At 53.4% G+C, this 22,221-nt stretch overlaps 1 protein-coding gene across 1 annotated transcript; it reads left to right on the plus strand.

Moving 5' to 3' along the window:
• Positions 1–404: 404 nt before the first annotated feature.
• Positions 405–21,820, plus strand: ZBTB47 (zinc finger and BTB domain containing 47). The gene is made up of 6 exons (XM_027743353.2): positions 405–515; positions 11,183–12,553; positions 16,003–16,150; positions 16,763–16,878; positions 17,271–17,415; positions 18,322–21,820. The coding sequence occupies exons 1-6, from the start codon at positions 513–515 to the stop codon at positions 18,687–18,689; spliced, it is 2,151 nt and encodes a 716-aa protein (XP_027599154.1). The 5' UTR covers positions 405–512; the 3' UTR covers positions 18,690–21,820.
• The last annotated feature ends 401 nt before the right edge of the window (positions 21,821–22,221 follow it).

Consider the following 22,221-nt stretch of genomic DNA (forward strand, 5'->3'; position numbering starts at 1 on the left):
GCCGGAGCCGCCGCCGCTCCGCATTCCTTCGGCTTCCGAAAAGGGGCGAACATGGCGATGGGCAGGATGAGGTGAAGAGGAGGAGGAGGGAAGGAGAAGAAGAAGAAGAGGAAAACGCGGAAAAAGGAAAAAAAAAAGGAAAAAGAAAAGAAAGGAAGGGAAAAAAAAAAAGAAGAACGAAAAAGAGGAGAGGAAAAAAAAGAAAAAAGGAAATTATAAGGGGGGAAAAAAATAGGAAAAGAGGGAAGGGGATGCAAGCGGCGCTGGCGCGGTGATTTCCTCCCCCCTCCACTCCCTCTTCCTCCTCCTCCTCTAAAAGGCAAAAAAAAAAAAAAAAGGAAGAAAAGCAGAAATAAGGCAGCAAAAAAAAAAAAAAAGAAAAAGAAAAAAGGAAAAAAAAAAAAGCCACCAACCCAGCAACCCACCAATTCCTTGTTTTTTCATGGAGAGCACAAACCCCAGGCCAGCGGAGGAGGACCGGGACTCCTCAGCGCGGAGACCTTTGCATCAAAATGGTAGAGCCTGAACACCCCCCCCCCTTTTCCCTTTTCTCCTCGCTTTTATTTCTCCCTTTCCTTTCCCCTTCCTTCCCCCGTCGCTTCCTCGCGCTCCCGGGGCTTTGCCGACTTCCCAAAGGCCTCGAAACTTGCCCAAATCCCGGCCGGGGCGGCGGAGGTGGATGCGGGAAGCGGGTGTGGGGGGGGAGTTGCATGGGCGATGCTGCATCCACGCGTGGGGGGAGCACTGGGGGAGGGGGGCGTGTGTTTTTTGGGGGCACAAAGAGCGCAGCCCACCCGGCAGCTGCACTGCCAGCAGCTTCGGGGAGGGTTGCGTGGGGTCCTCCCCTTGCGCGAGGGGAAAATGTGTTGTATTTGGTTAAAATGGCATTAAAAACGCCCCCCCTCCCCCGCCGCTTTGGGGTGGCTTGAGGGGGGATGAGGGGGTTTGGGGGGTGCAGAAGGGGCGTGAGGAGGGGTCTGATCCCCTCTTCCCCGCGAGGGGGTCCCCGCCCGTCTCAGCGCTCCCACCCGGGGGTCTCTGGAAGGATTTGGGGGACACACACACTTTTGGGGCCCCCAGGCCGGAGGATTCGCTGAGGGGAGGGGGGGGGGTGCAGAAGATGCCGCTTCCTCGGCCATTCCCATTCCCCGGATGACTCCATCATTTTGCCAATTCCTGCCCCCCCCCCCCCCCCCCCCCCCCCCCGCCATGGCTGGCTCCAGTCGTGGGCCCCCCCTTTTCCCGGGGGTCTGAGGGATATTGGGAGCACCCCGAAATCCCGGAGGAGCGAGGCCGCGGGGAGGGCGCAGCATCCCACCCCGCTGCGGGCCGGGAAAGGGATTTTCCATCCCTGCACTTAAAAAATAACGATAATAATAATAAAAACATCCGAGCCGGGGCTCTCGCCTGCGGCAGTGACCTATTTTATCGGCCGGCGGAGTTTTGGGGGGAGGTTACTCTGAGTTGCAGAGGGCAGGCCTGAGCTGGGAGGATCCACGGGAAATCCCCTGGGATGTGCCGTGACCACAGACCGCGGTTCCCGGTACCCTGGTGCCTCCCTCCCCATCCCTAAAAGTGCAGGGCTGTGATTGCCCCAGCGCTGGCTCCGTGCCCATCATAACACCCCGGGAAAGCGTCCGAGCAGCTTTTCGGGAAGGGGAAGAAAGTGCAAGCTTGGAAAAATAAGGAAACGGCGTTGGCTCAGCGCAGGAGATGATGGACGGGATGGTGGGATGGGGCTCGGCACCCCCTGACTCCGAGACTGGGGGTAAACCGGCTAGGATTGGGATTGGGAGTGGGATTGGAATTGGGATTGGGAGTGGGATTGGGATTGGGTTCGTGCTGGTCAGTCACACTCGACCTGCAAAATTCCTGCTGGCACGGAATCAGCTGCTGGAACTGCCCCTGCATCCCGTCTCCCAGAGGAGATGCTGATGGACCAGGGGACACGCAGGGGTGTTTTTGGGAGTGTTTCATTCCCTGAGGTGGGGAGGGAGATGCCCAGAGCCCACTCAAGCGAGCAACCCTGCGAGGAAGACAGGGAAAAGTTGGGAATTCAGCCTTTCCTTCCACACCCGGCCTCAGCAAGGACCAGAGGAAGATTTGCCTTACAGAGCAAAAATTCCTCCTTGGAAAGATAAAAGGATTTATTCTTTTTTATTTTGTTTTTCCCCTGGATCTGTGGCGAAATCTCGCTGGGTGCAAACATTCCGGCTCTGACCACGGAGTTTCCCAGAGGATGCAGGTTGGGATAAGCACCGCTCCGGGGCTTTTGCCGGGGTCCCCTTGGCTCCGCGGCGGAGCTTTGTTCTCCCTGTGAGGAATTAACGGCGTGTTGGGTCGTTACCAGGCGAGATAAACGGCCTTGTATTCCCGTCTCCCGTCTGCGGGAGAGGCTTGTCAGCCCCTCCACAAAAATAGCCCACTGCCGCCTCTGGAATTGGCTTCTTTGGAAAAGGGAGGGAGAAGCGGGGGGCTGCCTGCGAGTTGATTAAATATTGGTTATTTTTAAGATGCAGGTTTTTCTGCTGGAGGAAAAATGGGTGGGGGGGAGAGAACCTTTTGCAGATGAACCGAATGTGTCAAAACATCAGAGAGCCTTTGAAGGTTTTGGGGGAATCGCTGATTTTCCCACCCTCCCTCCGTGCTCTGGCTGGAGAAGGAAACTGAGGACTCTCCCACTTTGCTGCATTTAAGCCTTTACAGATGGGGACGTGCTGATGGCCATGACAAAGTGCTCTGGGAAGAGCAAGAGATGAAGTTTTTAATCTGCTGCCACGTTTGCCTGGCCCCAAAAATGGGGATGCCCGGATCCTCCACGTGTTTTGCATCCTGGATGTCCCCTGGCATCCCACGGGTCCCTGTAAGGCTGGAGGAGCTGGTGGGGAGGATGAGCTGAGGGTCAGGCTCTGTGCTTCCTAATCTTCCCTTTCTTATTTCTAAGGGGAATACGTTGTGTTGTGTTGCTGGAGTGGTTTGGGCAGGGCAGGGATGATTCTGTTGGGTTTCCCACATGGGGACACTGAGAACTTGTCCCCATATCCTTCGGGGCTGCTGTCCCCTCTTCAACCAACCTCGGAGTTCTTCCACCTCTCCTGGGATGGCCTTGGAATATGGGGAAAGACTGGCCATGGTAGTGCAGATATGATGGGTAAAGGACTTAATTACAATAAATTATCCCTTTTTTTGTTATTATTTTTACGATTCTATATTTTGCCTGGAGCCAAGGCTGCTGACACCCTGTCTGAGTTAAAGCTCTGCTCCCCGAGGTGCTGGATTTGCTGGAAAAATCATGATAAAAATGAGGCATTTTAAGGCATGTTCATAAAAAATGTTTAAAGTGTGAGGTAAGAAGGGCCTGGTGTGCCCAGATCCTTGATCTGGGCAACTGGATCTAATGGAATGTGCCTCTGCCCACGGCAGGGGGGTTGGAACGAGATAATCTTTAAGGTCCCATCCAACCCAAACCATTCTATGCCTGGACCAGAGGAGCACAAGTGGTGCTTCCCAAAGAGCCCCAGTCAAGGCTGGGTTTAGGAAAGAACCGGAGATGGGACCATCCCTGGAGTCAGTGCCAGGATTTGGAGAGGATGCTCCAGGATGGAAAGCCCTGCCTGGGATGTTGGGAGAGGTCCAAGGTTGAACAGTTTTGTGGTCTGGGGTTGGGTTGGAAAACGCTGTGCTTGTAGGTTTGCTGGGGCTGGGTGTGAGGCAAACCTTAGAAGTGACACATCCCACCTTCCTGTTCCCCCACCTGGAAGGTCGTGGTGGCTTCCACAGGGATGGGAACTGTGGTGCTGGGCAGGGGATGCTGCCGTCTGAGGAAAGCCTCATGGAGCAGTGCTTGGGAGGAGGTTCCATCCATCCATCCACCCATCCACCCATCCACCTTGCTTCCCGGGGACCTCACCCTCTTCCCGGCCATCGTGTGGCAGCACATGGAAGTGGTTCTGGCTCAGGGTTATGATGTCTCCAGGTTCTGCACAAGTGACACAGTGGCTGCCCCACTGCACCGTCCATGCTCCTGGCACCGAATTTGGGGGTCCTGGGAGTGGGTCTTATGACCCCCACGGGGGGATTCGAGCACCTCCTGCCCTGCTGCATCCACCCCCTCCCTCGCTGGCAGTGGGACATCCGTGGGGTCTGTGGGGCTGATTCCCTTCCCCGGCTCCCCCCGGGCTGGGCAGCGCTCGGAGCCGGCCCCTGGCGCAGCCGCTTGGCCGCCAGCCCGGCTGGGGAGGTCAGCGCTGGGTTTTGTCCTCGTTTCCTCCCTGGATCTTCCCTCCTCCTGTTTTTCCCGGGCAGGGGAGGGAGGGGGACAGTGGCTTTGCGTGTCTGCGGATCCCCCGGGCTCGTCCACCCGGGCAGTGGCTCCGCGGGAGGTCCCGCACCCCGCCGGCAGGAAGGCAGCAGCCCATCCCACCCCATCCCATCCCGCCGCCTTCTCCCGTGCCAGGGTGGCGGCTCGGGGACATCTCCATCAACCGGGTGTCACTGGCTGTGCCAGGCGCTGGCGGGGACCCCGCGGCCGGGCTGTCCTGTCTGCGTTTGCCAGGAGGACGCCTGCTCTACCCAAATCCAGCAGCGTCTCCTCGGGGTTTAACTCCAGACCCGGCTCCGGGCTTGGCGCAGCTCTGGAATTACCTGCAGAGCTTCTGCACCACGTGCTGGGTCTGGCTGAGCTGCCCAAAGAAACCCCTTTCAGCCCTGACCGAGGGGACAGGGACAGACAGACTGGTACATCCAGCCTGCTTTGGTGCCTTCCCAAGGGATTGGGATTTGTCCTGGGCTGGAAATGATGTGGCATTACTGAAGCCTCAGTATTTTTGCAGCACAGGCCGTGCCTGCAGAGGGGATGGTGCTTGACTTCACACGTGCTGGGATGGACTCCCAGGGCTTGGTATTGCCCTTGCTGTCACCCTTGGTGGGATAGAGGGATGGTGGCATCCCCCAGGAGCTGTGTCACCTCACTGGGCCGGTTTGGGGATGGGGGGTGATGGCAGGGTTGATGTCCATCCATCCTTGGAAATACCACTTTGGCTTTGCAGCTCTGTGTGTGAAAGAAAAGGAGAAAACCATCCAAAGAGGCTGGTGGGGTTTAAAAATTAAAAAAAACCCATAAAATAAATGAGAAAGCACCAAACCATTAACCCTCTGTGGGCTGTGCTGTCAGAAGCCAGTGTCTGCTCCCAGGGGAGCAAAGCCTTGTGTTGCTCATCCCAGCTCATCCCCCTGCTCATCCCAGCTCACCCCCCTGCTCTCCCCACGCTGCCAACAGGAGAGAGAAACCCAAATGAACCTTTCCCTCGTTTGCAGAGGTGTCCCCTTGGATGCAGATGGACAGGGATGGGACAGGGATTTGCCCCTGTTCCCTTGTGCTGAGGACAGTTGTGGTGGGCCTGGTGCTGCTGTGCCAACTTCCCAGGCTGCTCCTGGGAAAAGCTCGTTTGAGCCAAAGCCTGTAAACGCTGGGTATCATTAACAAAAAATTAAAACCAACAAGATGGGAGGGGAAAAAAAAAACACCTGGGAAGCATCTGACTGTCCCACAGCTGGGTTAATGCTCTTCTTCACTTGTGCAGAGGCTGGGAGGCGTTTTTTGGGATGTCTGACGCCCTGGGGGGGGGAGAGGCTCTGGGAGCATCGCTGAACCCCTTCCCGTTGTTGCTATAACAGGTATACGGCTCTATTTTAGACACACGGGGGAAAATCACCCCTTTACGTGGTGTCACCACCATCCCAAAGGTCATCCCTGGCCTCTGGAGGTGGGATGGGACCATCCCCGCTGAGCGCTCAGTGCCGCTCCGGCAGCATCCCGGTGATCCCAGCGATCCCAAGGGCAGGATGCCGGCGGTGGGCGCTCGGGGCCGTGCCGGGGCCGGCGCCTCGCCAGGCGGGGCTGTGGCCGAGCTATTGTTTTCCCTTCCTGCTTGTTTTTCCGGACAACCCTCTCCTAATTAAATGAAAACACCCGTCGGTCGGTCGGAGGAGAAGCGAACAAATCCCACCCCCGGCACTGTCCCGTGCCGGGAGCACCCACGGGAGAGATCCCCGGGGAGGGAGGCGGCAGCGGGGCAGAGCAGTGAAGGTAGGGAGTGTTGGGAAGTGGGTAATCCCTCTGCCATGTTTTCCATGCGTGGCCGTGGTCCAAAAATAGGTGGTTTGGCAACGGGATGTGCACGGGCAGCGCCGCTCGTCCTGGGACGGCTTCGTCTTGGTGGATCCTGGTTTTGGGAGTCGTGGGAAGACACAGGCGTCACGTTATCCTTAAAAAACCCCTCTGGACGGCCTCAAAACTGTGGAGAAATGGCTGGAGGTTTCATCCAAGGGTCTGGAAAGCAGAGGGTAGATTGTAGGAGACTGAGGATTAAAACCGAAAGCACGAGTGTTTGGGATTTCTAATGATACCCCTTTGTATCATCTGAATTAATCTGTAAAAATAGGTTTATTAACATTATTTCTTTCCTTAGCAAAAGTCAAGCTTTGGCATTAAGTAGTCTCAGCCAAGCTCTTTCATCCTGAAGTGCAGCCATGTCCAAATTGAGAGGAGGACACAGGGCTTTTTGAGGATCAAGTGCTGACATCGTATTCAGCTCCTTATTAAAGCACTTTTCCTTAATGCAATTTAATACTGAAGGTCAACGGTGAATGTTTTGGTGGTTGGAAAATGATAGAGAAAAGCAGATTGCCTTTTTTCATGGGCGTTTTGAGGGTGAAAAATTTAAAGAAATCCCCCAGATTTTGTGCTGGGTGGAAACTGGTTCGTGGGCACTTGGTCTTAACTGCTCTGCTTGAGGGTGAAGCAGGGGCTTGTCACCACCTAAATGTGCATTTTATGCCCCAAAATCCCCCATCCTGTGGTATTTCAAGAGAGAGTTATGGTCCTTGATGCTCTGGTCATGAGGGCAACAGACATGGAAAGAAGGAAAGAGAGAAGGAAAGAGGGAAAGAAGGACAGAAAGAAGGAAGGAACAAAAGAAAGGAGGATGGAAAGAAAGAGAGAGAAAGAAAGAAAGAAAGAGAAAGAAAGAAAAGAAAGAAAGAAAAAGAAAGAGAAAGAAAAAGAGAAAGAAAGGAAGAAAGGAAGAAAGGAAGAAAGGAAGAAAGAAAGAAAGAAAGAAAGAAAGAAAGAAAGAAAGAAAGAAAGAAAGAAAGAAAGAGAAAGAAAGAAAGAAAGAAAGAAAGAAAGAAAGAAAGAAAAAGAAAAGAGAAATGAGGGGCTGGTGAAGGTCATAGATGGTCTTCTGGGGGGCTGAGGATTTGGGTATTTAGATATGTGAGAGTGGCCTGACCTGCTGGTCCCTTGGGGAGGTTTGGAGCTGCAGGAACATTTAAGGATCTGGCTCTTAATACCTGCTAAGAGAAATAGCATTTTACTACAGTGCATTGGTTTAAATCCAACAACAGACACCTTTTAGGGGAGGTGATGAGGTGGTGTTGGGACTGTTTAGAGAAACTGAGGCACGTTGTGGGTGGAAATGGAGCTTGGGCTCCACCTCCTGTAGCAGGATTCTTGGTGGACTTGCTGGAGAGAAGCTGCCCTGATCCAGGGAGCTCAACCTCTGCCTTGATCACCATTCCTGTATCACTCATCACCCACCCTTTGGGCCCATCCAACCCCCCTCCGCATCCTCCATCCACCCTCCTGCCCCGGTGGCCGTTTTGGGATGGGGCTTTGGCAGCATCACTTGAAAACACTTCAAACAGAGCTGGAGGGCCGGGTCAGGGCGGGGAGGGAGGACTGGAGACACCGCCAGGCCCTTGGGGTGGGGAGTTCATGAACATCACTTCATGAACATGCTGCTTTCTAATAATTTTTAGGGGGTGTTTTTTGGTGCCAAGACCCTGCTCAGAGGTTGGGTCTGTGGGGGTTTTAGGGTTCACTCTGGTTTTATGCACCCAACCAGCACCCCAGACTGGGGATGGAGGTGGGATGGGTGACCTGCTCCTGTGTTCCTCCTCCTGTTGTCACGGCACCAAACCATCCCGGGTGGTGATGGTGGAAAAGAGCAAAACTCTGATTTTTTTTTTTAATATCTCTATACATTTAATAAAATATTTTTAAAAATATGAAAAAATATATATATATATATATAAAAAATATTTGTGTTTTCCCAGAGGCAGAGCACAGACTTTAACCCTCCCATTAATCCTGATCAGGCAGGGCTCCTCTGCTCCAGCAGGGGCGGGAGCTGCCGGAGGGGGATATTTTGGGGCAAGTTGGGGTCTTTCTCGGGATCTCACCCCGGCAGGCGCCTCTTGTCTTGGCTGGGGCTCTGCCTCCGGGCGAGCTCACGGAAAGCATCTGAGAGCAATAAAGAGCAAAAGCCTCCCGCTGACAAGCCCGGGCTGAAGTCACCGGCGGGACGCGGCCAAGACACGCATTGTCCTCGCCGCTGCTGGGACTGATTAGAGCCGCCTGGCAAAGCCCGGCTCTGGGTGAGGGATCGGCCCCTTTTGCCAAAAAACCTCGATCCGGAGGAAAAAAAAAAAAAAAAAAAAAAAAAAAAAAAACAAACAAAAAAAACACACCCGGCTTTTGTTTTCCAGGCTGGGCCGTGCAGAGGCAGAGATCCAATTCCCCTCGTTTTGCACCCATTTCTCCCCGGCCGTCGCTCTGCTTCTCCCCATCCTATATAAGGGATCGAGGTGAGACGAATCCCAGTAGGAAAACCCCGAGTTCAATTTATTTTTCAGGAGAGAACCTGGCAAACTGCTCCTCTGAATTCTCGCTGCCTCTCCAGCGTTCGATATTTATTGGATTTTTATTTATTTTCTACGTGTCTTTGGGGGGGGGGGGGGCTGAGCCATCCAAGATCTCATCAAAATGTCCTTGGCAGTCACTAGACTCGGGAAAGGGGAGGGGGGGGGTGGATATTCCAGCTGGGATGCAGCATTTTGTAACAAATACACATGTGAATGTTTCTGTGTTTATGTATTTATGTATTTTTAGATATAAACAGTTTAAATGTACATAAACATGAATGTATCGAGCATTAAAAATATAAAATACATATGTAAACATATATAAAATCTATATAATCCCCCCTCTTTTCATACCTCTTTGCCCCACTTCAGGCTGCAGAGCCAAGAATTTGGAACAGAACTGGTTTTTTTCCTGGGCTTTCCAAGGCTGTCAGGACCAACCAAAGCTGACATCCCTGTTGGCTGGACGAGTTGGTGGCTGAGAAGAAATCCAGTGAAAATGAAACATTTTGGCAGGGAGGGGGAAAGGTTTTCTTGCTTGACGAAAAAACAGAGAAGAAAACACACTTTTCTATTATTTAAACATTTTTGTCTGTGTGCGCTTTTGCCTTTGGCTCACAAAAAAAAAACCCAAAAAGCAAAAAACACAGAAGATAAACAAAATGTGTCTTGCTGGAATTTGTATGTTGATCAAGAGCTGCCATTTGTCCCAGAAAAAGTGGGAGCTGAGAAACTCTTTGTGGAGCAGGAGGTGCAGGATAAACCCAGCAGGTTGAAATCTCCATCTCTGTGACTGTTCTGCACCTCGTCCTTTGTCACATCCCACAGTGGTGGGGAAAGAGGGAATTAACAAGCCCAGATCTGTCTCCATCCATAAATTGGGTGCTCAGCAGGGGAAGCAGACAGAAAAGATATATCCCATCTGCTTTTAATACAGGACACAGGATTTAGGGTATGGGATATCCCTTGGGTTTAGGATAAAGCTGGTGAATCCGTTCTGGGGCTCAGATATGACCAGGAAAGGTGATGAACATCCAGGGATGGTCTGGACTGTGCAAAATACATGTGAGCCCAATTAAATACCCAGCAAACACAGTCTGGGGAGGGTTGGCAGTCCCAGCATTTCCCAGCCTGGGCATGCTGCTCCCTGATTTGAATTTTTCCAGGTAGTGCCTTTCCCCAGGCAGTTGAACACGGGCATAAAAAAGCACATAAATCATCCCAGTGGGTATTCAGCAACTATCAGAGGATTGTGGGTTTCATGTAATTATCTGTACAAACAGGGAGGTATAAAATCCTAATTTCCTTCTATTCGGGGGGTTAAATCTCAGCTGGTGCCTAAAATTGGCTTCCTGTGTGGGGCAAATGACCCCCATGGGGTCTCCATCTGGTTCAGGAGGTCAAGGCATCCCCTCTCCTGTGTGACATCTCCTCTGTGTGAGTGTGGACAGCTGAGGCTGGCTTTGGACCTCTGTGTCCAAAGGTGGGGTGGTCGTGGTGCCTCCTACCCATGTTGAAGGGATCTCAGTGCGTGCTTGTGGCCATGACCTGCCCTTTCATTGGGGTTTCCTGCTTGGTTGAGTCTCCCGGATTCAATCTGGTGGTGGAACTTCTTGGTTGGTGTCTTCAAGCTGGGCCTGGTGGTAGAGCTTCTAGTGTTCCAAAGCTGGGTCTGGTGGTGGAACACTTGGGTTGGAATCTTGAAGCTGGGATGGGTGGTGGAGTGTTTTGGTTGGCATTTCCAAGCTGGGGCTGGTGGTGGAGATTCATGGTTGGTATTTCCAAGCTGGGGATGGGGATGGAATGTTTTGGTTGGCATTTCCAAGTTGGGACAGGTGGTGGAGCATTTTGGTTGGTATCTTCAAGCTGGGGCTGGTGGTGGAGCTTCTTGCTTGATATCTCTCCAAGCTGGGGCTGCTGGTGAAGCTTCTTGGTTGGTATCTCCAAGCTGGGGATGGAGTGTTTTGGTTGGCATTTCCAAGCTGGGACAGATGGTGGAGTGTTTTGGTTGGCATCTTATAGCTGGGTCTGGTGGTGGAGCATTTTGGGTGATATCTCTAGGCCAGGGCTGGCAGTGAAGCTTCTTGGTTGGTATCTCCAAGCTGGGGCTGGTGATGAAGTGTTTTTCATTGGCATTTCCAAGCTGGGACAGGTGGTGGATCATCTTGGTTAGTGACTCCAAGCAGGGACACGTGGTGGAGCTTCCTGGTGTTTCAAAACTGGGTCTAGTGGTGGAGCCTCAGGGTGGGCATCTCCAAGCTGGGGTGGGAGGTGGAGCTTCACAGTTGGCATCTCCAAGCTGGAGATGGGGATGGAGTGTTTTGGTTGGCATCTCCAAGCTGGGGATGGCAACGGAGCTTCTCAGTTGACATCTCTGTCTTGGGATGCATGGCCAGGGATGGATGGCACATCCACGTGGGCAATTCTTGGGGGGAAAGAGCCCCATTGAACAATTTTATTTCCTTCCTCCCCACAGCTGATAGTCGAAAAGACGACTGACTACCCTTCTGCTGAGTACTCCCTGGTGGAGGATGTAGCCCTCCACTTCACGTGTTTGATGGACAGACTGAACGAGCAGCGCCTCTTTCAGCCGGACCTGTGCGACGTGGACATCGTGCTGGTGCAGCACAAGAGCATCTTCCCGGCGCACAAGGGGGTCCTGGCCGCCTACAGCCAGTTCTTCCACTCCCTCTTCACCCAGAACAAGCAGCTGCAGCGCGTGGAGCTCTCCCTGGAGGCCCTCACCTCGCAGGGCCTCCAGCAGATCCTCAACTTCATCTACACCTCCAAGCTGCTCGTCAACTCCTGCAATGTGCAGGACGTGCTGAACGCGGCCGCCGTGCTGCAGATGAACAACATCGCGTCGTCCTGCCAGGACCTGCTGGACACGCGCTCGCTCAGCCTGGCCACCGACATGGCCCTGCCCGCCGAGGGCTGCGCGGGGCCCCCGCCCTACTACTGCGAGATCAAGCAGGAGGTGGATGCCCCCCACCCCAAAATCTACGCCCGGGAGGGCAACGACCCCTTCTCGGTGCGGGTGGAGGACGGGACGGGCGGCGGGACCCTCCCCGCCGGCCCCGCCAAGCAGTACTACAAGGAGGAGAAGGATGGCGGTGCCGGCGCCGTGTGTAAGATGGAGGGGGAGGAGTCCGAGGAGGACCTGGACAGCCAGGGTTCGTACAACCGGGAGCAGATCATCGTGGAGGTGAACCTCAACAACCAGACCCTCAATGTCTCCAAGGGCACGGAGGGCAAGGCGGCCGCCAGCGAGGCGGCCGTGATGGGGCGGCCGGACGGTGACGGGCGCGACACGGAGGAGGACGGGGAGGAGGAGAATGAGGAAGGGGAGGAGGAGGAGGAAGAGGAGGAGGATGCGGAGGTGGGTGATGAGGAGGAGGAGGAGCGCAGTGAGGAGGAAGACCTGGAGGAGACGACGGAAGAAGAGGATGATGATGATGACGATGAAGACGCGTCGGAGATGAAAAGGGAAAAGGGTGGGCAGCCCCGCCGGGGCAGCCGGGCCTCCAAGGCCACCAAACCCACCATGGCAACCAGGTCCCAGGAGATGGCCAAGGTGGAAGAAGAGGAGGAGGAGGAAGAAGAAGGCCAGCGAGGGAGGAAGAGGAAAAAGGAACAGGACGGTTTGGGGCAGAAGGTGAAGCTGGAGGAGAAGCAGCATTACCCGTGCAAGAAGTGCCCCCGGATCTTCAACAACCGCTGGTACCTGGAGAAGCACATGAACGTCACCCACAGCCGGATGCAGATCTGTGACAAGTGTGGGAAACGCTTCCTGCTGGAGAGTGAGCTGCTCCTGCACCACCAGACCGACTGCGAGAAGAACATCCAGGTGAGCCAGCCCCATCCCCAGGGCAGGGGCATGAACATCCCACCAAGGGGGAAATATCCCACCAAAGGGTGGAACATCCCATTAGGGATGCACATCCTACTAATGGGGAAATATCCCACCAAAGGGTGGAGCATCCCAGTAGGGATGCACATCCTACTAATGGGGAAATATCCCACCAAAGACTGGAGCATCCCAGTAGGGTTGTACATCCCACCAAGCAGGAAATACCTTACCAAGGGTGTAGCATCCCACTGGGGATGGACATCCCACCAAGGTGGGACCATCTCACCAAAGGAGGTGCATCCCACCATGACGGGACATCCTGATGGGGGAGGGACATCCCAAATACCGTGGAGGTCATCCCACCCAGCTACACTGTGGGACGGGCTCATGCTCAGGTAATCTTGATGGGAAGGAAACTTCCTTCTCCCATGACTCGTATTCAGGCTCAGGAGGGTCCCACAGTGCCATGGGATTTGTGCAGGGAGATTATTCCTTCCTCCTTGGCTGGTTGGGTGGAAACATGGAGTTAATTTTAGAAGAGTTATTTTTCTTTTGAGTTGATTCAGTTAATCTGGATAAAACGTTGTGAGACCCTGATGGAGACACGCTCCAGCCATTCCCACCCAGGCTGAACCCCGTTCAGCATAATTTGAAGATTTGCTGACAGGAGTCAAAATGGTTTTAATCTGCCTTTTGTGCTTTTTTTTTGGTGGGTATTAGCAAATTTCCGAAAGCATTTGACATCCCTGAGTGGCTCAGGCTTGGTGTGTCCTTCCCCCTGTGCTAAAGAGATCCTGTGTTTCATATTGTCTCTGTTCAATCTGTGCAGTTTTGGGGGGGATAGGGAGGTACCCCATCAGAGCAGCAAATGTGTGTTCCTGAAGGTCCCTCCATCCTTTCTCCTAATCCACAATGAGCTGTTTTCCATGACGCTGTTGCTGCTAATTAAAAATATCCCAATTTCTGGAGAGTTCATCCATCATCCTTCCAGCCAGTGACCGGATTTTAAATGATCTCCCAGCTCTCCTCGAGGAAGGGAACACAACCCAAGTGCTGCTGGAGTCCTTGGCCAATGGCATCCCAAATAAAATAGGGAATGAGGCAGATTTTGGCCTTAGGGCATGCAGGGAACAGGGAGGCAGGAACAGTCTCAGCTCCCAGGTGCAGCACTACCTGCACTGACCCTTCAGTGCATATTCCTGGAAAATTCACGGCGCTGAAGTTGCTTCTTTTGGAGGGTTTTTCCCAGGATGGATGAGCGCAGCTCCAATACCTGAGTGGTGGTGGCTGTTTCAGAGCCTGTCATAAAGCCTGGGAAATTAAAAAGGAGTTTTCCCAGGATGTTTCCTCAGCCTCATCTGCTTTCCAGGTGGATCACATGGGGCTGTCACCTCATTGCTTTTTTCCTCCCTCCTTTTTTATGCCTTTTCCAGGTCATTTCTGAGTAGGATGAGCCACAACTGCCCCTGCAGTGACCTCCTTCTGTGGAAAAAGGGATCATTCTCTCTCACTTAATTGAGCATTTTTAATTTGACAAATAGCCAAATTCACTCCATTTGCTCTGGTAATATTGAATAACTTTATCAATATACCATGGAATTATGTCTGCATGGAAAAGAGATTTTTTTTTTTTTAACTTTATATGTTTAATAGAGAGTCTTTATTTCTTGCTGTTTAACCAGATCCATAGAGGAACCATCTCTCTTATCCCAGTCAGCTCTGCTGCTTTCTTTCCCTGTTTTGTCCCCAAATTTCATCCACAGTGCTTTAGGTTTTAGGCATCATCTCGCTCCCCGTGATCATTTCCCATCTCCCTAACATGCATCCTACCTCCACCACCTGAAAAGCGATTTATCCTTTGCTTTGTTGGATTGTTCCTCAAACTCTTTTTTTGGTCAGCTTCTGTGCAGTTTTCCTCTTAACCTGAAAGGATTTATATTCTCATTTTTCCCCCCTCATTTGGATGTTACTTCCACATTTTTGAGTGATGATTTTCTGCAGTAACTGAGGACACAGAGCTCAGCCCTCCGGGGTGTTTGGTCCCAGCCTGAGGTTTTTCCTACCTCTGCTGCTTTCCCTCTACCTTTCATTTTAAAACTCCCCTGCAGCCTTTTTCATTTGAAGTGGAGAAAATGGATATTGATGTGTCTTTGATATCAGGCTCTAGTCCTGAATTTGCCCTGAAATACCTCTGAAAGCAGAGATAAAACTGGAATCCATGGAAATACATACTCAGGAACAGTAAAACTCAGAGGATTACCCGTGTTGACATTTGAGCACGGCAGAATGAAGATGATGAGGGTTGGGAGTGGCTCTGTGACCCTAATTTTGCCCCTTGGGAACCTACATATAAACATATATGGAGAGATACTGTGACTTCACAGCACAAAGGTGTATTTTCAAAGGTATCACAGCAAAATTTGGTTGAAATCCAACAATGAGCATCTGTTCCTCTGGGTAGGAGGGGAAGGTGGAGAAATCCCTCCCTGGGCCCACTGGTACCGCTCAGCTCCACTGTTCTGAGGTGCCTCCAAGGCTTGAATTATTTTCTCAGCACATCTGTGAGGAGAAGAGGTGGTTTTATCCCTGTTGACCAAGAGGAAGATGAGTCGAGGAAAGATGAAGTGGAAAGAGTTGACCCTTGGAGGAAAGAGAGACCCTTAGCTCCTGGCAGGGTCCTTGCCTGCCATCCCTGCACTCCAGCAGTGGTTTCCTGTATGGACATAAGTGTTTCCCTGGGCACTGAACTGCCCTCACATGCTTCAAACAGGTCTCACCCCAAAGCTGGAGCTTTTCCTTAGAACTTCCGGAGAAACACTGAACTTGTTGGAGCTGAAGCAAATCCCAGCCAAAACTTCTTGGAAAAGACTCTGCACATTGTGTTGTTCTTCTTGTGCTGATGGACTGTTTTTTGGGTCCATTTTGGTCCATTTGGACATCACAGAGTCATAGATACGTTTGGAAAACTCATTTAGTGGTGAAGTATCCATAATTTAGTGGTGAAGTATCCTGCTGAAGACTGAAGTTGTGCTGCCCTGGTTCGGGATTCCCCTTGATTCTATATTCTTTGCAGCCTTCTAATGCACAGAGGGTTGGGATTATTTTATGTGATGGCTTCATTTAGAAAATAAAATTCCCAGTTGGGAATAGGGCCTTGATGCATGAGCTGCTGCTTGCACAAGTCCTAATGCAGCCACTGATGGAGATGCCACGTCCTTCCATGGGAGGACATTGTCCCTTCCTCATCCCATGGGTAGAAATTTGAGGTTTGGAGGTTTTGGAGTGACAAGGTCTGTGTCAGACTTGCTGGTCATTCTGATTTTTGATATCTCAGCTGTAGGTTTCACAGTGATGTTCCCTTTCACCAGATGCCCAGTGAGACGAAACTGCTGGTGGTGTCTGGGCACGTTCCCCTGCTTCCCTCACCATCCCCTCTCTCCTTGCAGTGTGTGACGTGTGGGAAGGGCTTCAAGAAGCTCTGGTCTCTCCACGAGCACAACAAGATCGTCCATGGTTACGCAGAGAAGAAGTTCTCCTGCGAGATCTGCGAGAAGAAGTTCTACACCATGGCCCACGTGCGCAAACACATGGTTGGTGAGTGCGGGGGGCACCGGTGCCACGGGGAGACTTCATTAGGGGTCTCCATCCAGCAGTTGGGCAGTGAAAGCTGTTTTTTTGTTGCTCTTGAATGTTTAGGGCTGGGCTTAATCTTGTGTGAGCTTTCTCACATCAAAACCTCAAAATTTGACCTGGTATTTAATGCTGAACCCGTGTCTGCTCAGTGATGGGTTTGGGGCAATCGGGTGTGGTGTTGGAGAACCCCTTTTATTTAATTTAACCAGAAAAAAACAGACCTCAGAAGTGCTCAAAGGAGGGTTTGAAGTGTGACCATCCTTCCCTTGTAAAACAGGACCAGGCCACACCAGTGCTGGGCTTTGAAAAGCAAATTGCACATGGTGATGGTAGATCGGGTCCCTGGGCCTTGCGGGGACCAAATAGATCCAAAGAAAAGGAGGGTTTGGGCAAGAAATTAGGGAAGAACTTAAAATGTTGATGCTGTGCATCTTCCCAAGATGACTTTGGGTTTGCTGGGGTTGGGCACTGGCGTTGGGAGAGATGGCTGGGATGTGGGGAGAGGGATGATGGAGGTGTAGGGAGAGGGATGGTGGAGGTGTGGGGACCTGACCCTGCCCCTCTCCCCCTCAGCACACACCAAGGACATGCCATTCACCTGTGAGACCTGCGGGAAGTCCTTCAAGCGTAGCATGTCCCTCAAGGTCCACTCACTCCAGCACTCCGGGGAAAAGCCTTTTAAATGTGAGGTAAGGTCCTGGGTGTGGCCCCACCCTACGTCCTCTCAAATGAGGACAAAACTGCTGATTTGGGGAAAGATCTTCCACTTCTTGAGGTTTCCCCCCTGCTTTGTACCAGTGCAGCTGCAAGGATGCTCACACACTGTGGGATCCCTTCCTGGTTTGAGGGTTCCACCAACCATGTGATGAAACTTGTCCAATGCCAGGATCTGTCCCCCCAGTACCTGGATCTTACATCCCACCCCAAGCCCATCCAGCCTACAAACCTGGTTGGCTATGGCCCAAAAAGCTATTTATTTGGATTCTCTTTTGGGAGAAAAAAAGGGATTTCTTCACTGCTGGTGACCTGGGGGGATGTTTCGGGTCCTGATCAGGGACTCATCCCCGTCTCACCCCCTCAGAACTGCAACGAGCGCTTCCAGTACAAGTACCAGCTGCGCTCCCACATGAGCATCCACATCGGCCACAAGCAGTTCATGTGCCAGTGGTGTGGCAAGGACTTCAACATGAAGCAGTACTTCGATGAGCACATGAAAACACACACAGGTAAGAGCCCCTGACCTTGCCCCAAACTCCTGCGGTCAGTCAGGAACTCTGGGGAAAGAGCGACGGGACGGGTGTAGCATCTTTGCGTGGACAGAAGGATATCCAAGTGCCAGGTCCTGCACTTTGGCCACAACAACCCCCAGCAGCACCACGGGCTGGGGACAGAGTAGCTGGACAGGGCCAGGCAGAAAGAGACCTGAGGGTTCTAATCAACAGGAAGCTGAACATGAACCAGCAGTGTGCCCAGGTGGCCAAGAGGGCCAATGGATCCTGGCCTGGATCAGGAACAGGGTGGCAGCAGGACCAGGGAAGTGATTCTGCCCCTGGACTCAGCGCTGGGGAGGCCACCCCTGGAGTGCTGTGTCCAGTTCTGGGCCCTCAGCTCCAGAAGGACATGGAGGGGCTGGAGCAGGTCCAGGGAAGAGCAACAAGGCTGGGGAAGGGACTGGAGCACAAGTGCTGTGAGGAGAGGCTGAGGGAGCTGGGGCTGTTGAGCCTCGAGAAGAGGAGGCTCAGGGGAGACCTTCTCACTCCCTACAACTCCCTGACAGGAGGGAGGAGCTGGATGGGGGTTCGTCTCTTCTCCCAGGAACCAGCAGTAGGAAAAGAGGACATGGTCTTAAGCGGTGCCAGAGGAGGTTTAGGTTGGATATTAGGAAGAAATATTTTCCAGAGAGAGTACTCAGCCATTGGAATGGGCTGCCCAGGGAGGGGGTGGAGTCACCATCCCTGGAGGTGTTTAAGGACAGACTGGACATGGCATCAGTGCCATGGTCTGGGTGACAGGGTGATGTTGTGTCATGGGCTGGACTGGATGATCTCAGAGGTCTTTTCCAGCCTGGTTGATTCTGTGGTGGGGGTTTTGGCCCAACCCCCAGCTTCTCATCCACATTCTCCCACCCTCAGGCGAGAAGCCCTACATCTGTGAGATCTGTGGGAAGAGCTTCACCAGCCGCCCCAACATGAAGCGGCACCGCCGGACCCACACGGGGGAGAAGCCGTATCCCTGCGACGTGTGCGGGCAGCGCTTCCGCTTCTCCAACATGCTCAAGGCCCACAAGGAGAAATGTTTCCGCGTCAGCAACCCCTTGGCCTCGGACACGGCTGCCCCCCAACCCGCCACCAGCCCCGCCCCGCTGCCCCCCGGCCCCGGCGTGTCCCCCCTGCCCCTGCCGCTGCTCCATCCTCTCCCACAGACCCTCCCTCCTCCTCCTCACCTACCGCCGCCCCCTCCCCTGTTTCCCGCGGGGAGGATAAATTCCAACAACAATTAGGTGCCCCCCACCCCGGCCATGCGCCTGCACGGACTGCTCTGCCCTTCGGGAACGCCTCCCCCCGGGGAGACGAGGCTTTGCTTGCTCTCTACCCCCTCTTCCTCCTCGTTTTGGGGTTGTTTTGGGTTTTTATTCCTTTTTCTCACCCATCATCCTCCGCAGAAAGGGGGAGCAGGAAGAGGTCCCTCCAGAGGAGCGTGGGTGTTGGGGGGGAACGTCCGTCCATAAGGGTGTAGGTGAAAGCTGTCACTCTCTGCTTCATCTCCAGCTCCATCTTTGTCCTGGGATGCTGGTGGGGCTGGGAGGAGCAGGATGCCCTTATATCTGGCGTTGAGAGAAAGAATTCCTGCCGGTGCATCGATATTTCTAAGCTGAAATCCAGTTAGTGGTGCTTGAATCCCTGTACTGTAAAGCTGGTCTTTCAAATCAGGCTCTTCTCCCACCAGGCTGAGAGGTGGGCACCATGGAGGAGCCCGGATGTCCCCATTGGAAAGCCATCAGCATGCTCTCCTTAGCAGCCCTCATCACATCTTCCTTCCCTGTGCCAGGTTTTCCTCCTCCGTAGGCAAAAGCACAAACACCCACGTTGCTTCTCGGGGCATCTGCAGCTCGCTGCCAGTTCAGTTTTGGGGTGCCCTAAGTGTGTTGGGCTCCAGTGTGCCCTTTCTGTTAATCCCAGAGGGAGCTGGGCTCCTGAGGAAGCTCTGGAGTTGGCGAGCTGTCCCTGGGAGAGCTCAGATGGCTTCGGGACCAGCGGGAGGGTGGCCTGGGACAGAGGAGCAGGACGCTGCCATTCCTTGGCAGAATCGGCCCAGAATAGTGCCTTAAAAATTCGAATAACCCCTGAGTGGTGGGTGAGCTCCAGGTTGGGTCCCATTGCAAGGTCTGGAGCTAAAGCAAGACCTCCTTCAGCCTGGTGACAATGTCCCATCCTCCAGCTTGTTGCCTACATTGCTCTCCTAAGATTGGCCTCTCCTTGTGGGTTTGGTATCTGTTGCCCTGCCCTGGTTTGGGGGGACCAGAGGGGACCAGTGAGGGCTGTGGTTGTTTTGGTGATGCCCTGCAGTGTTGATTAGTTGAAGTTGCTGAAGTTGAGCTGGTCTTTGGTTTCACTTAGGAATAATATGCCTGGCTTCATGGCAGAGAAGAGGAAGGCTTTGCTGTCACCTTTTTGTTGGACACTGGGGTCCCAGCTGGGTTTCTCACTGCTTTGCTCTGCTCCAGGGTGTCACATATCAGCCTGGCCACAGTTGTATGGTCTCCTTGCCTGGGGAAGTGCCCCCTTTGGGGCCAGAGAGCACCCAGCACAGGTAGAGAGGTGGGGTGTGTTGCAGCTGACTCCTTGCTCCCAAGGCCAGAATTGGGGTCAAATATGGACACAGATCAGGTCATGGAGGAGGTGGTGAGCAGAGCTCTTGGTAAGCAAGAAGAAAGAGAGGTCCCTGAGTGGGCTGCAGGACCTCTGTCTCATTTGCACCTTGCTCTGAGTGAGAGCAGAGCACTGGGGATAACGAGCCACACCAGGCTATGTGAAAGGTCTTGGTGCTTCACCTCCAGGACCAAATCAGCAAAGCACTTGGGCAGCATTGAGACTGCCCCTGCAGAGATGGGAGGAGTCAGCCCCCTGCTCAGGGGCTCTGCTGACCAGGGACATGCAGGAGCCTGACAGGGACAGGACAGGGGAGCTTCTGCTGTTGTGCTGATTGCTCTTTGAGGTGATGGGTCAGCCGAGTGCTGTGCCCTTGTGCTGAGTGGTGCCCACCATGCCTGGCATCTCGGGGAAGCTGGCTGCTCTTGTGGATGTTGGCATTTTGGAGCAACAGATTGCTTTTGATCCCCATGTTGGCTGGGATCCCATGGATCCCCCAGCACCTCACTCGGTACCAGGGAGCTCACCCCCATCTCCATCTGCTTCGAGCAAAAGGAGGTTGCTATGGCAGAGCTGCTTCTCCATATCAGCCTTCTCAGTGGGTTCCAGAGGCTTCCCTGCTGTCCTCCATAACCCTGGGGCTCCTTGGAATGGTGCAAAGCCTTCCCAGCACAGACCCATGAGGGATGGGGGTACTTAGCTCTTGGGGCCATTGGCTTTCTGAAGGGACCATGATCCAGACTGGGAGATGATTGTTTTAGAGAAGCATTCGGTGATACCTGTGCAGGTGTTGGAGTGGTCCATGCTGTCTCCTCCTCTACTGCCTCCCAGATCCCCCTTAGGCTTCCCTGTGCCTCTTTTCCTTCATGCTCAGCCTCGAGATAGGATGGGAGCACTCTGCCCTGAGGGCTTGGATGGTCTGCCTGGCTGATAGACTTCTCTCCCCCAAGTAAACACCCACGCCAATGTCTGCTCCCTTGTACCACTCACCTGGAGGTGGCTTTCCCTGTTCCTGCCCCAGTTCATCCTCTCCCAGTGAGGACCTGCCCCCCTTGGACATCTCTGTGAGACGAGAGCACTTCACTGAGGGTGGAAGCCCAGCGGAGAGCCCAGTGACTGATCCCAGCCGCGCCCCATCCCCTTCGAGAGCCACTTGGAGACGTCGAGATGTGACCATGCACACAGCACTTTGGAGAACCAGATCCCTGCTGCTCCCTCCCCTCTCCAAGGCCCGGGCAGTTCCCAGGAGTCCTACAAGGCCTCTGAGCCCTTTTGTCTACACCCTTACTCAGCCCCAGTGTGTCTCCATGTCTGGTTTTCATTAGAGTACTAAGAGCTCAGACGAGTCGCTCCCGCAGTGCCTCGTCCATCCCGGATCCATCCCAGATCCATCCCGGCCAGCCCTGTTGCACCAGCGGGCTTGGATGGGGCAGGAGGCAGAGGAGTCGGGTCCGTTGCTTTCAAGCTTTTTACGTTTTACTTTAATTTTTTTTTTTTTAATTCTTTTTTTTTATTTTTACTTTAATTTTTAACTCTCGCACCTTAATCTCTCACACCCCTTCTCCGGCAAGACCGCGAGGGCGGAGAGGGGCTTGTTTTCCACGGCGCAGTTCACGGACACGCCGCAAACGCAACGTCCAGCCGGCGACTCCTCCCACGCACCCACACCCCACACCCGTCTGGGTCGGGATTTGTTTTTTCTTTTGTTTCCCCCCTCACCCCTTCATTTGAACTTTTGGGGAGGGAGGGAGTCGTGTGGGGAGGGTCCTTTTTTTTTTTTTTTTTTTTTTTTTGTTTTTGGTTTTATGTATCCCAGGAGCCTGGTAGCACAGACCAGTTGGCCTCACACCCCCGTGAGGCACGGCTGGCCCTACGGCCCTTTGGACCACCAACATCCGCTGGCGCTCTTGGTTTTGGGACGGACGACAGACGGTTCGGACACGGACGGCGAGAGCTTCCCCACACGCAGTGCAATAGAGATGAGCATCCGCTGCTAGACAACTCCACGGAGTGAACTCTTGGTTTGCCCGAAGCTGGGAGGGAGGGAAGGACGGACAGACAGACGCCCCTTGTTCGCACGGACGGCGAGAGCTTCCCCACACGCAGCCCTGCCCGGTGACACGGAACCACGACGGGAGTTGGGTCGGACTTGCAAAGGAAGAA

Source organism: Pipra filicauda, unplaced genomic scaffold (genome assembly GCF_003945595.2).
Source record: "Pipra filicauda isolate LSUMZ 115617 unplaced genomic scaffold, ASM394559v2 scaffold269_size1075953_pilon, whole genome shotgun sequence".
Lineage (NCBI taxonomy): Eukaryota > Metazoa > Chordata > Aves > Passeriformes > Pipridae > Pipra > Pipra filicauda.

Excerpts from the sequence above, each read along its gene's own strand:
- ZBTB47 (XM_027743353.2), top strand. Across the intron at positions 12,554-16,002 it reads ACTGCGAGAAGAACATCCAG|TGTGTGACGTGTGGGAAGGG; the intron begins GTGAGCCAGCCC and ends CTCTCCTTGCAG. Across the intron at positions 17,416-18,321 it reads GCACATGAAAACACACACAG|GCGAGAAGCCCTACATCTGT; the intron begins GTAAGAGCCCCT and ends TCCCACCCTCAG.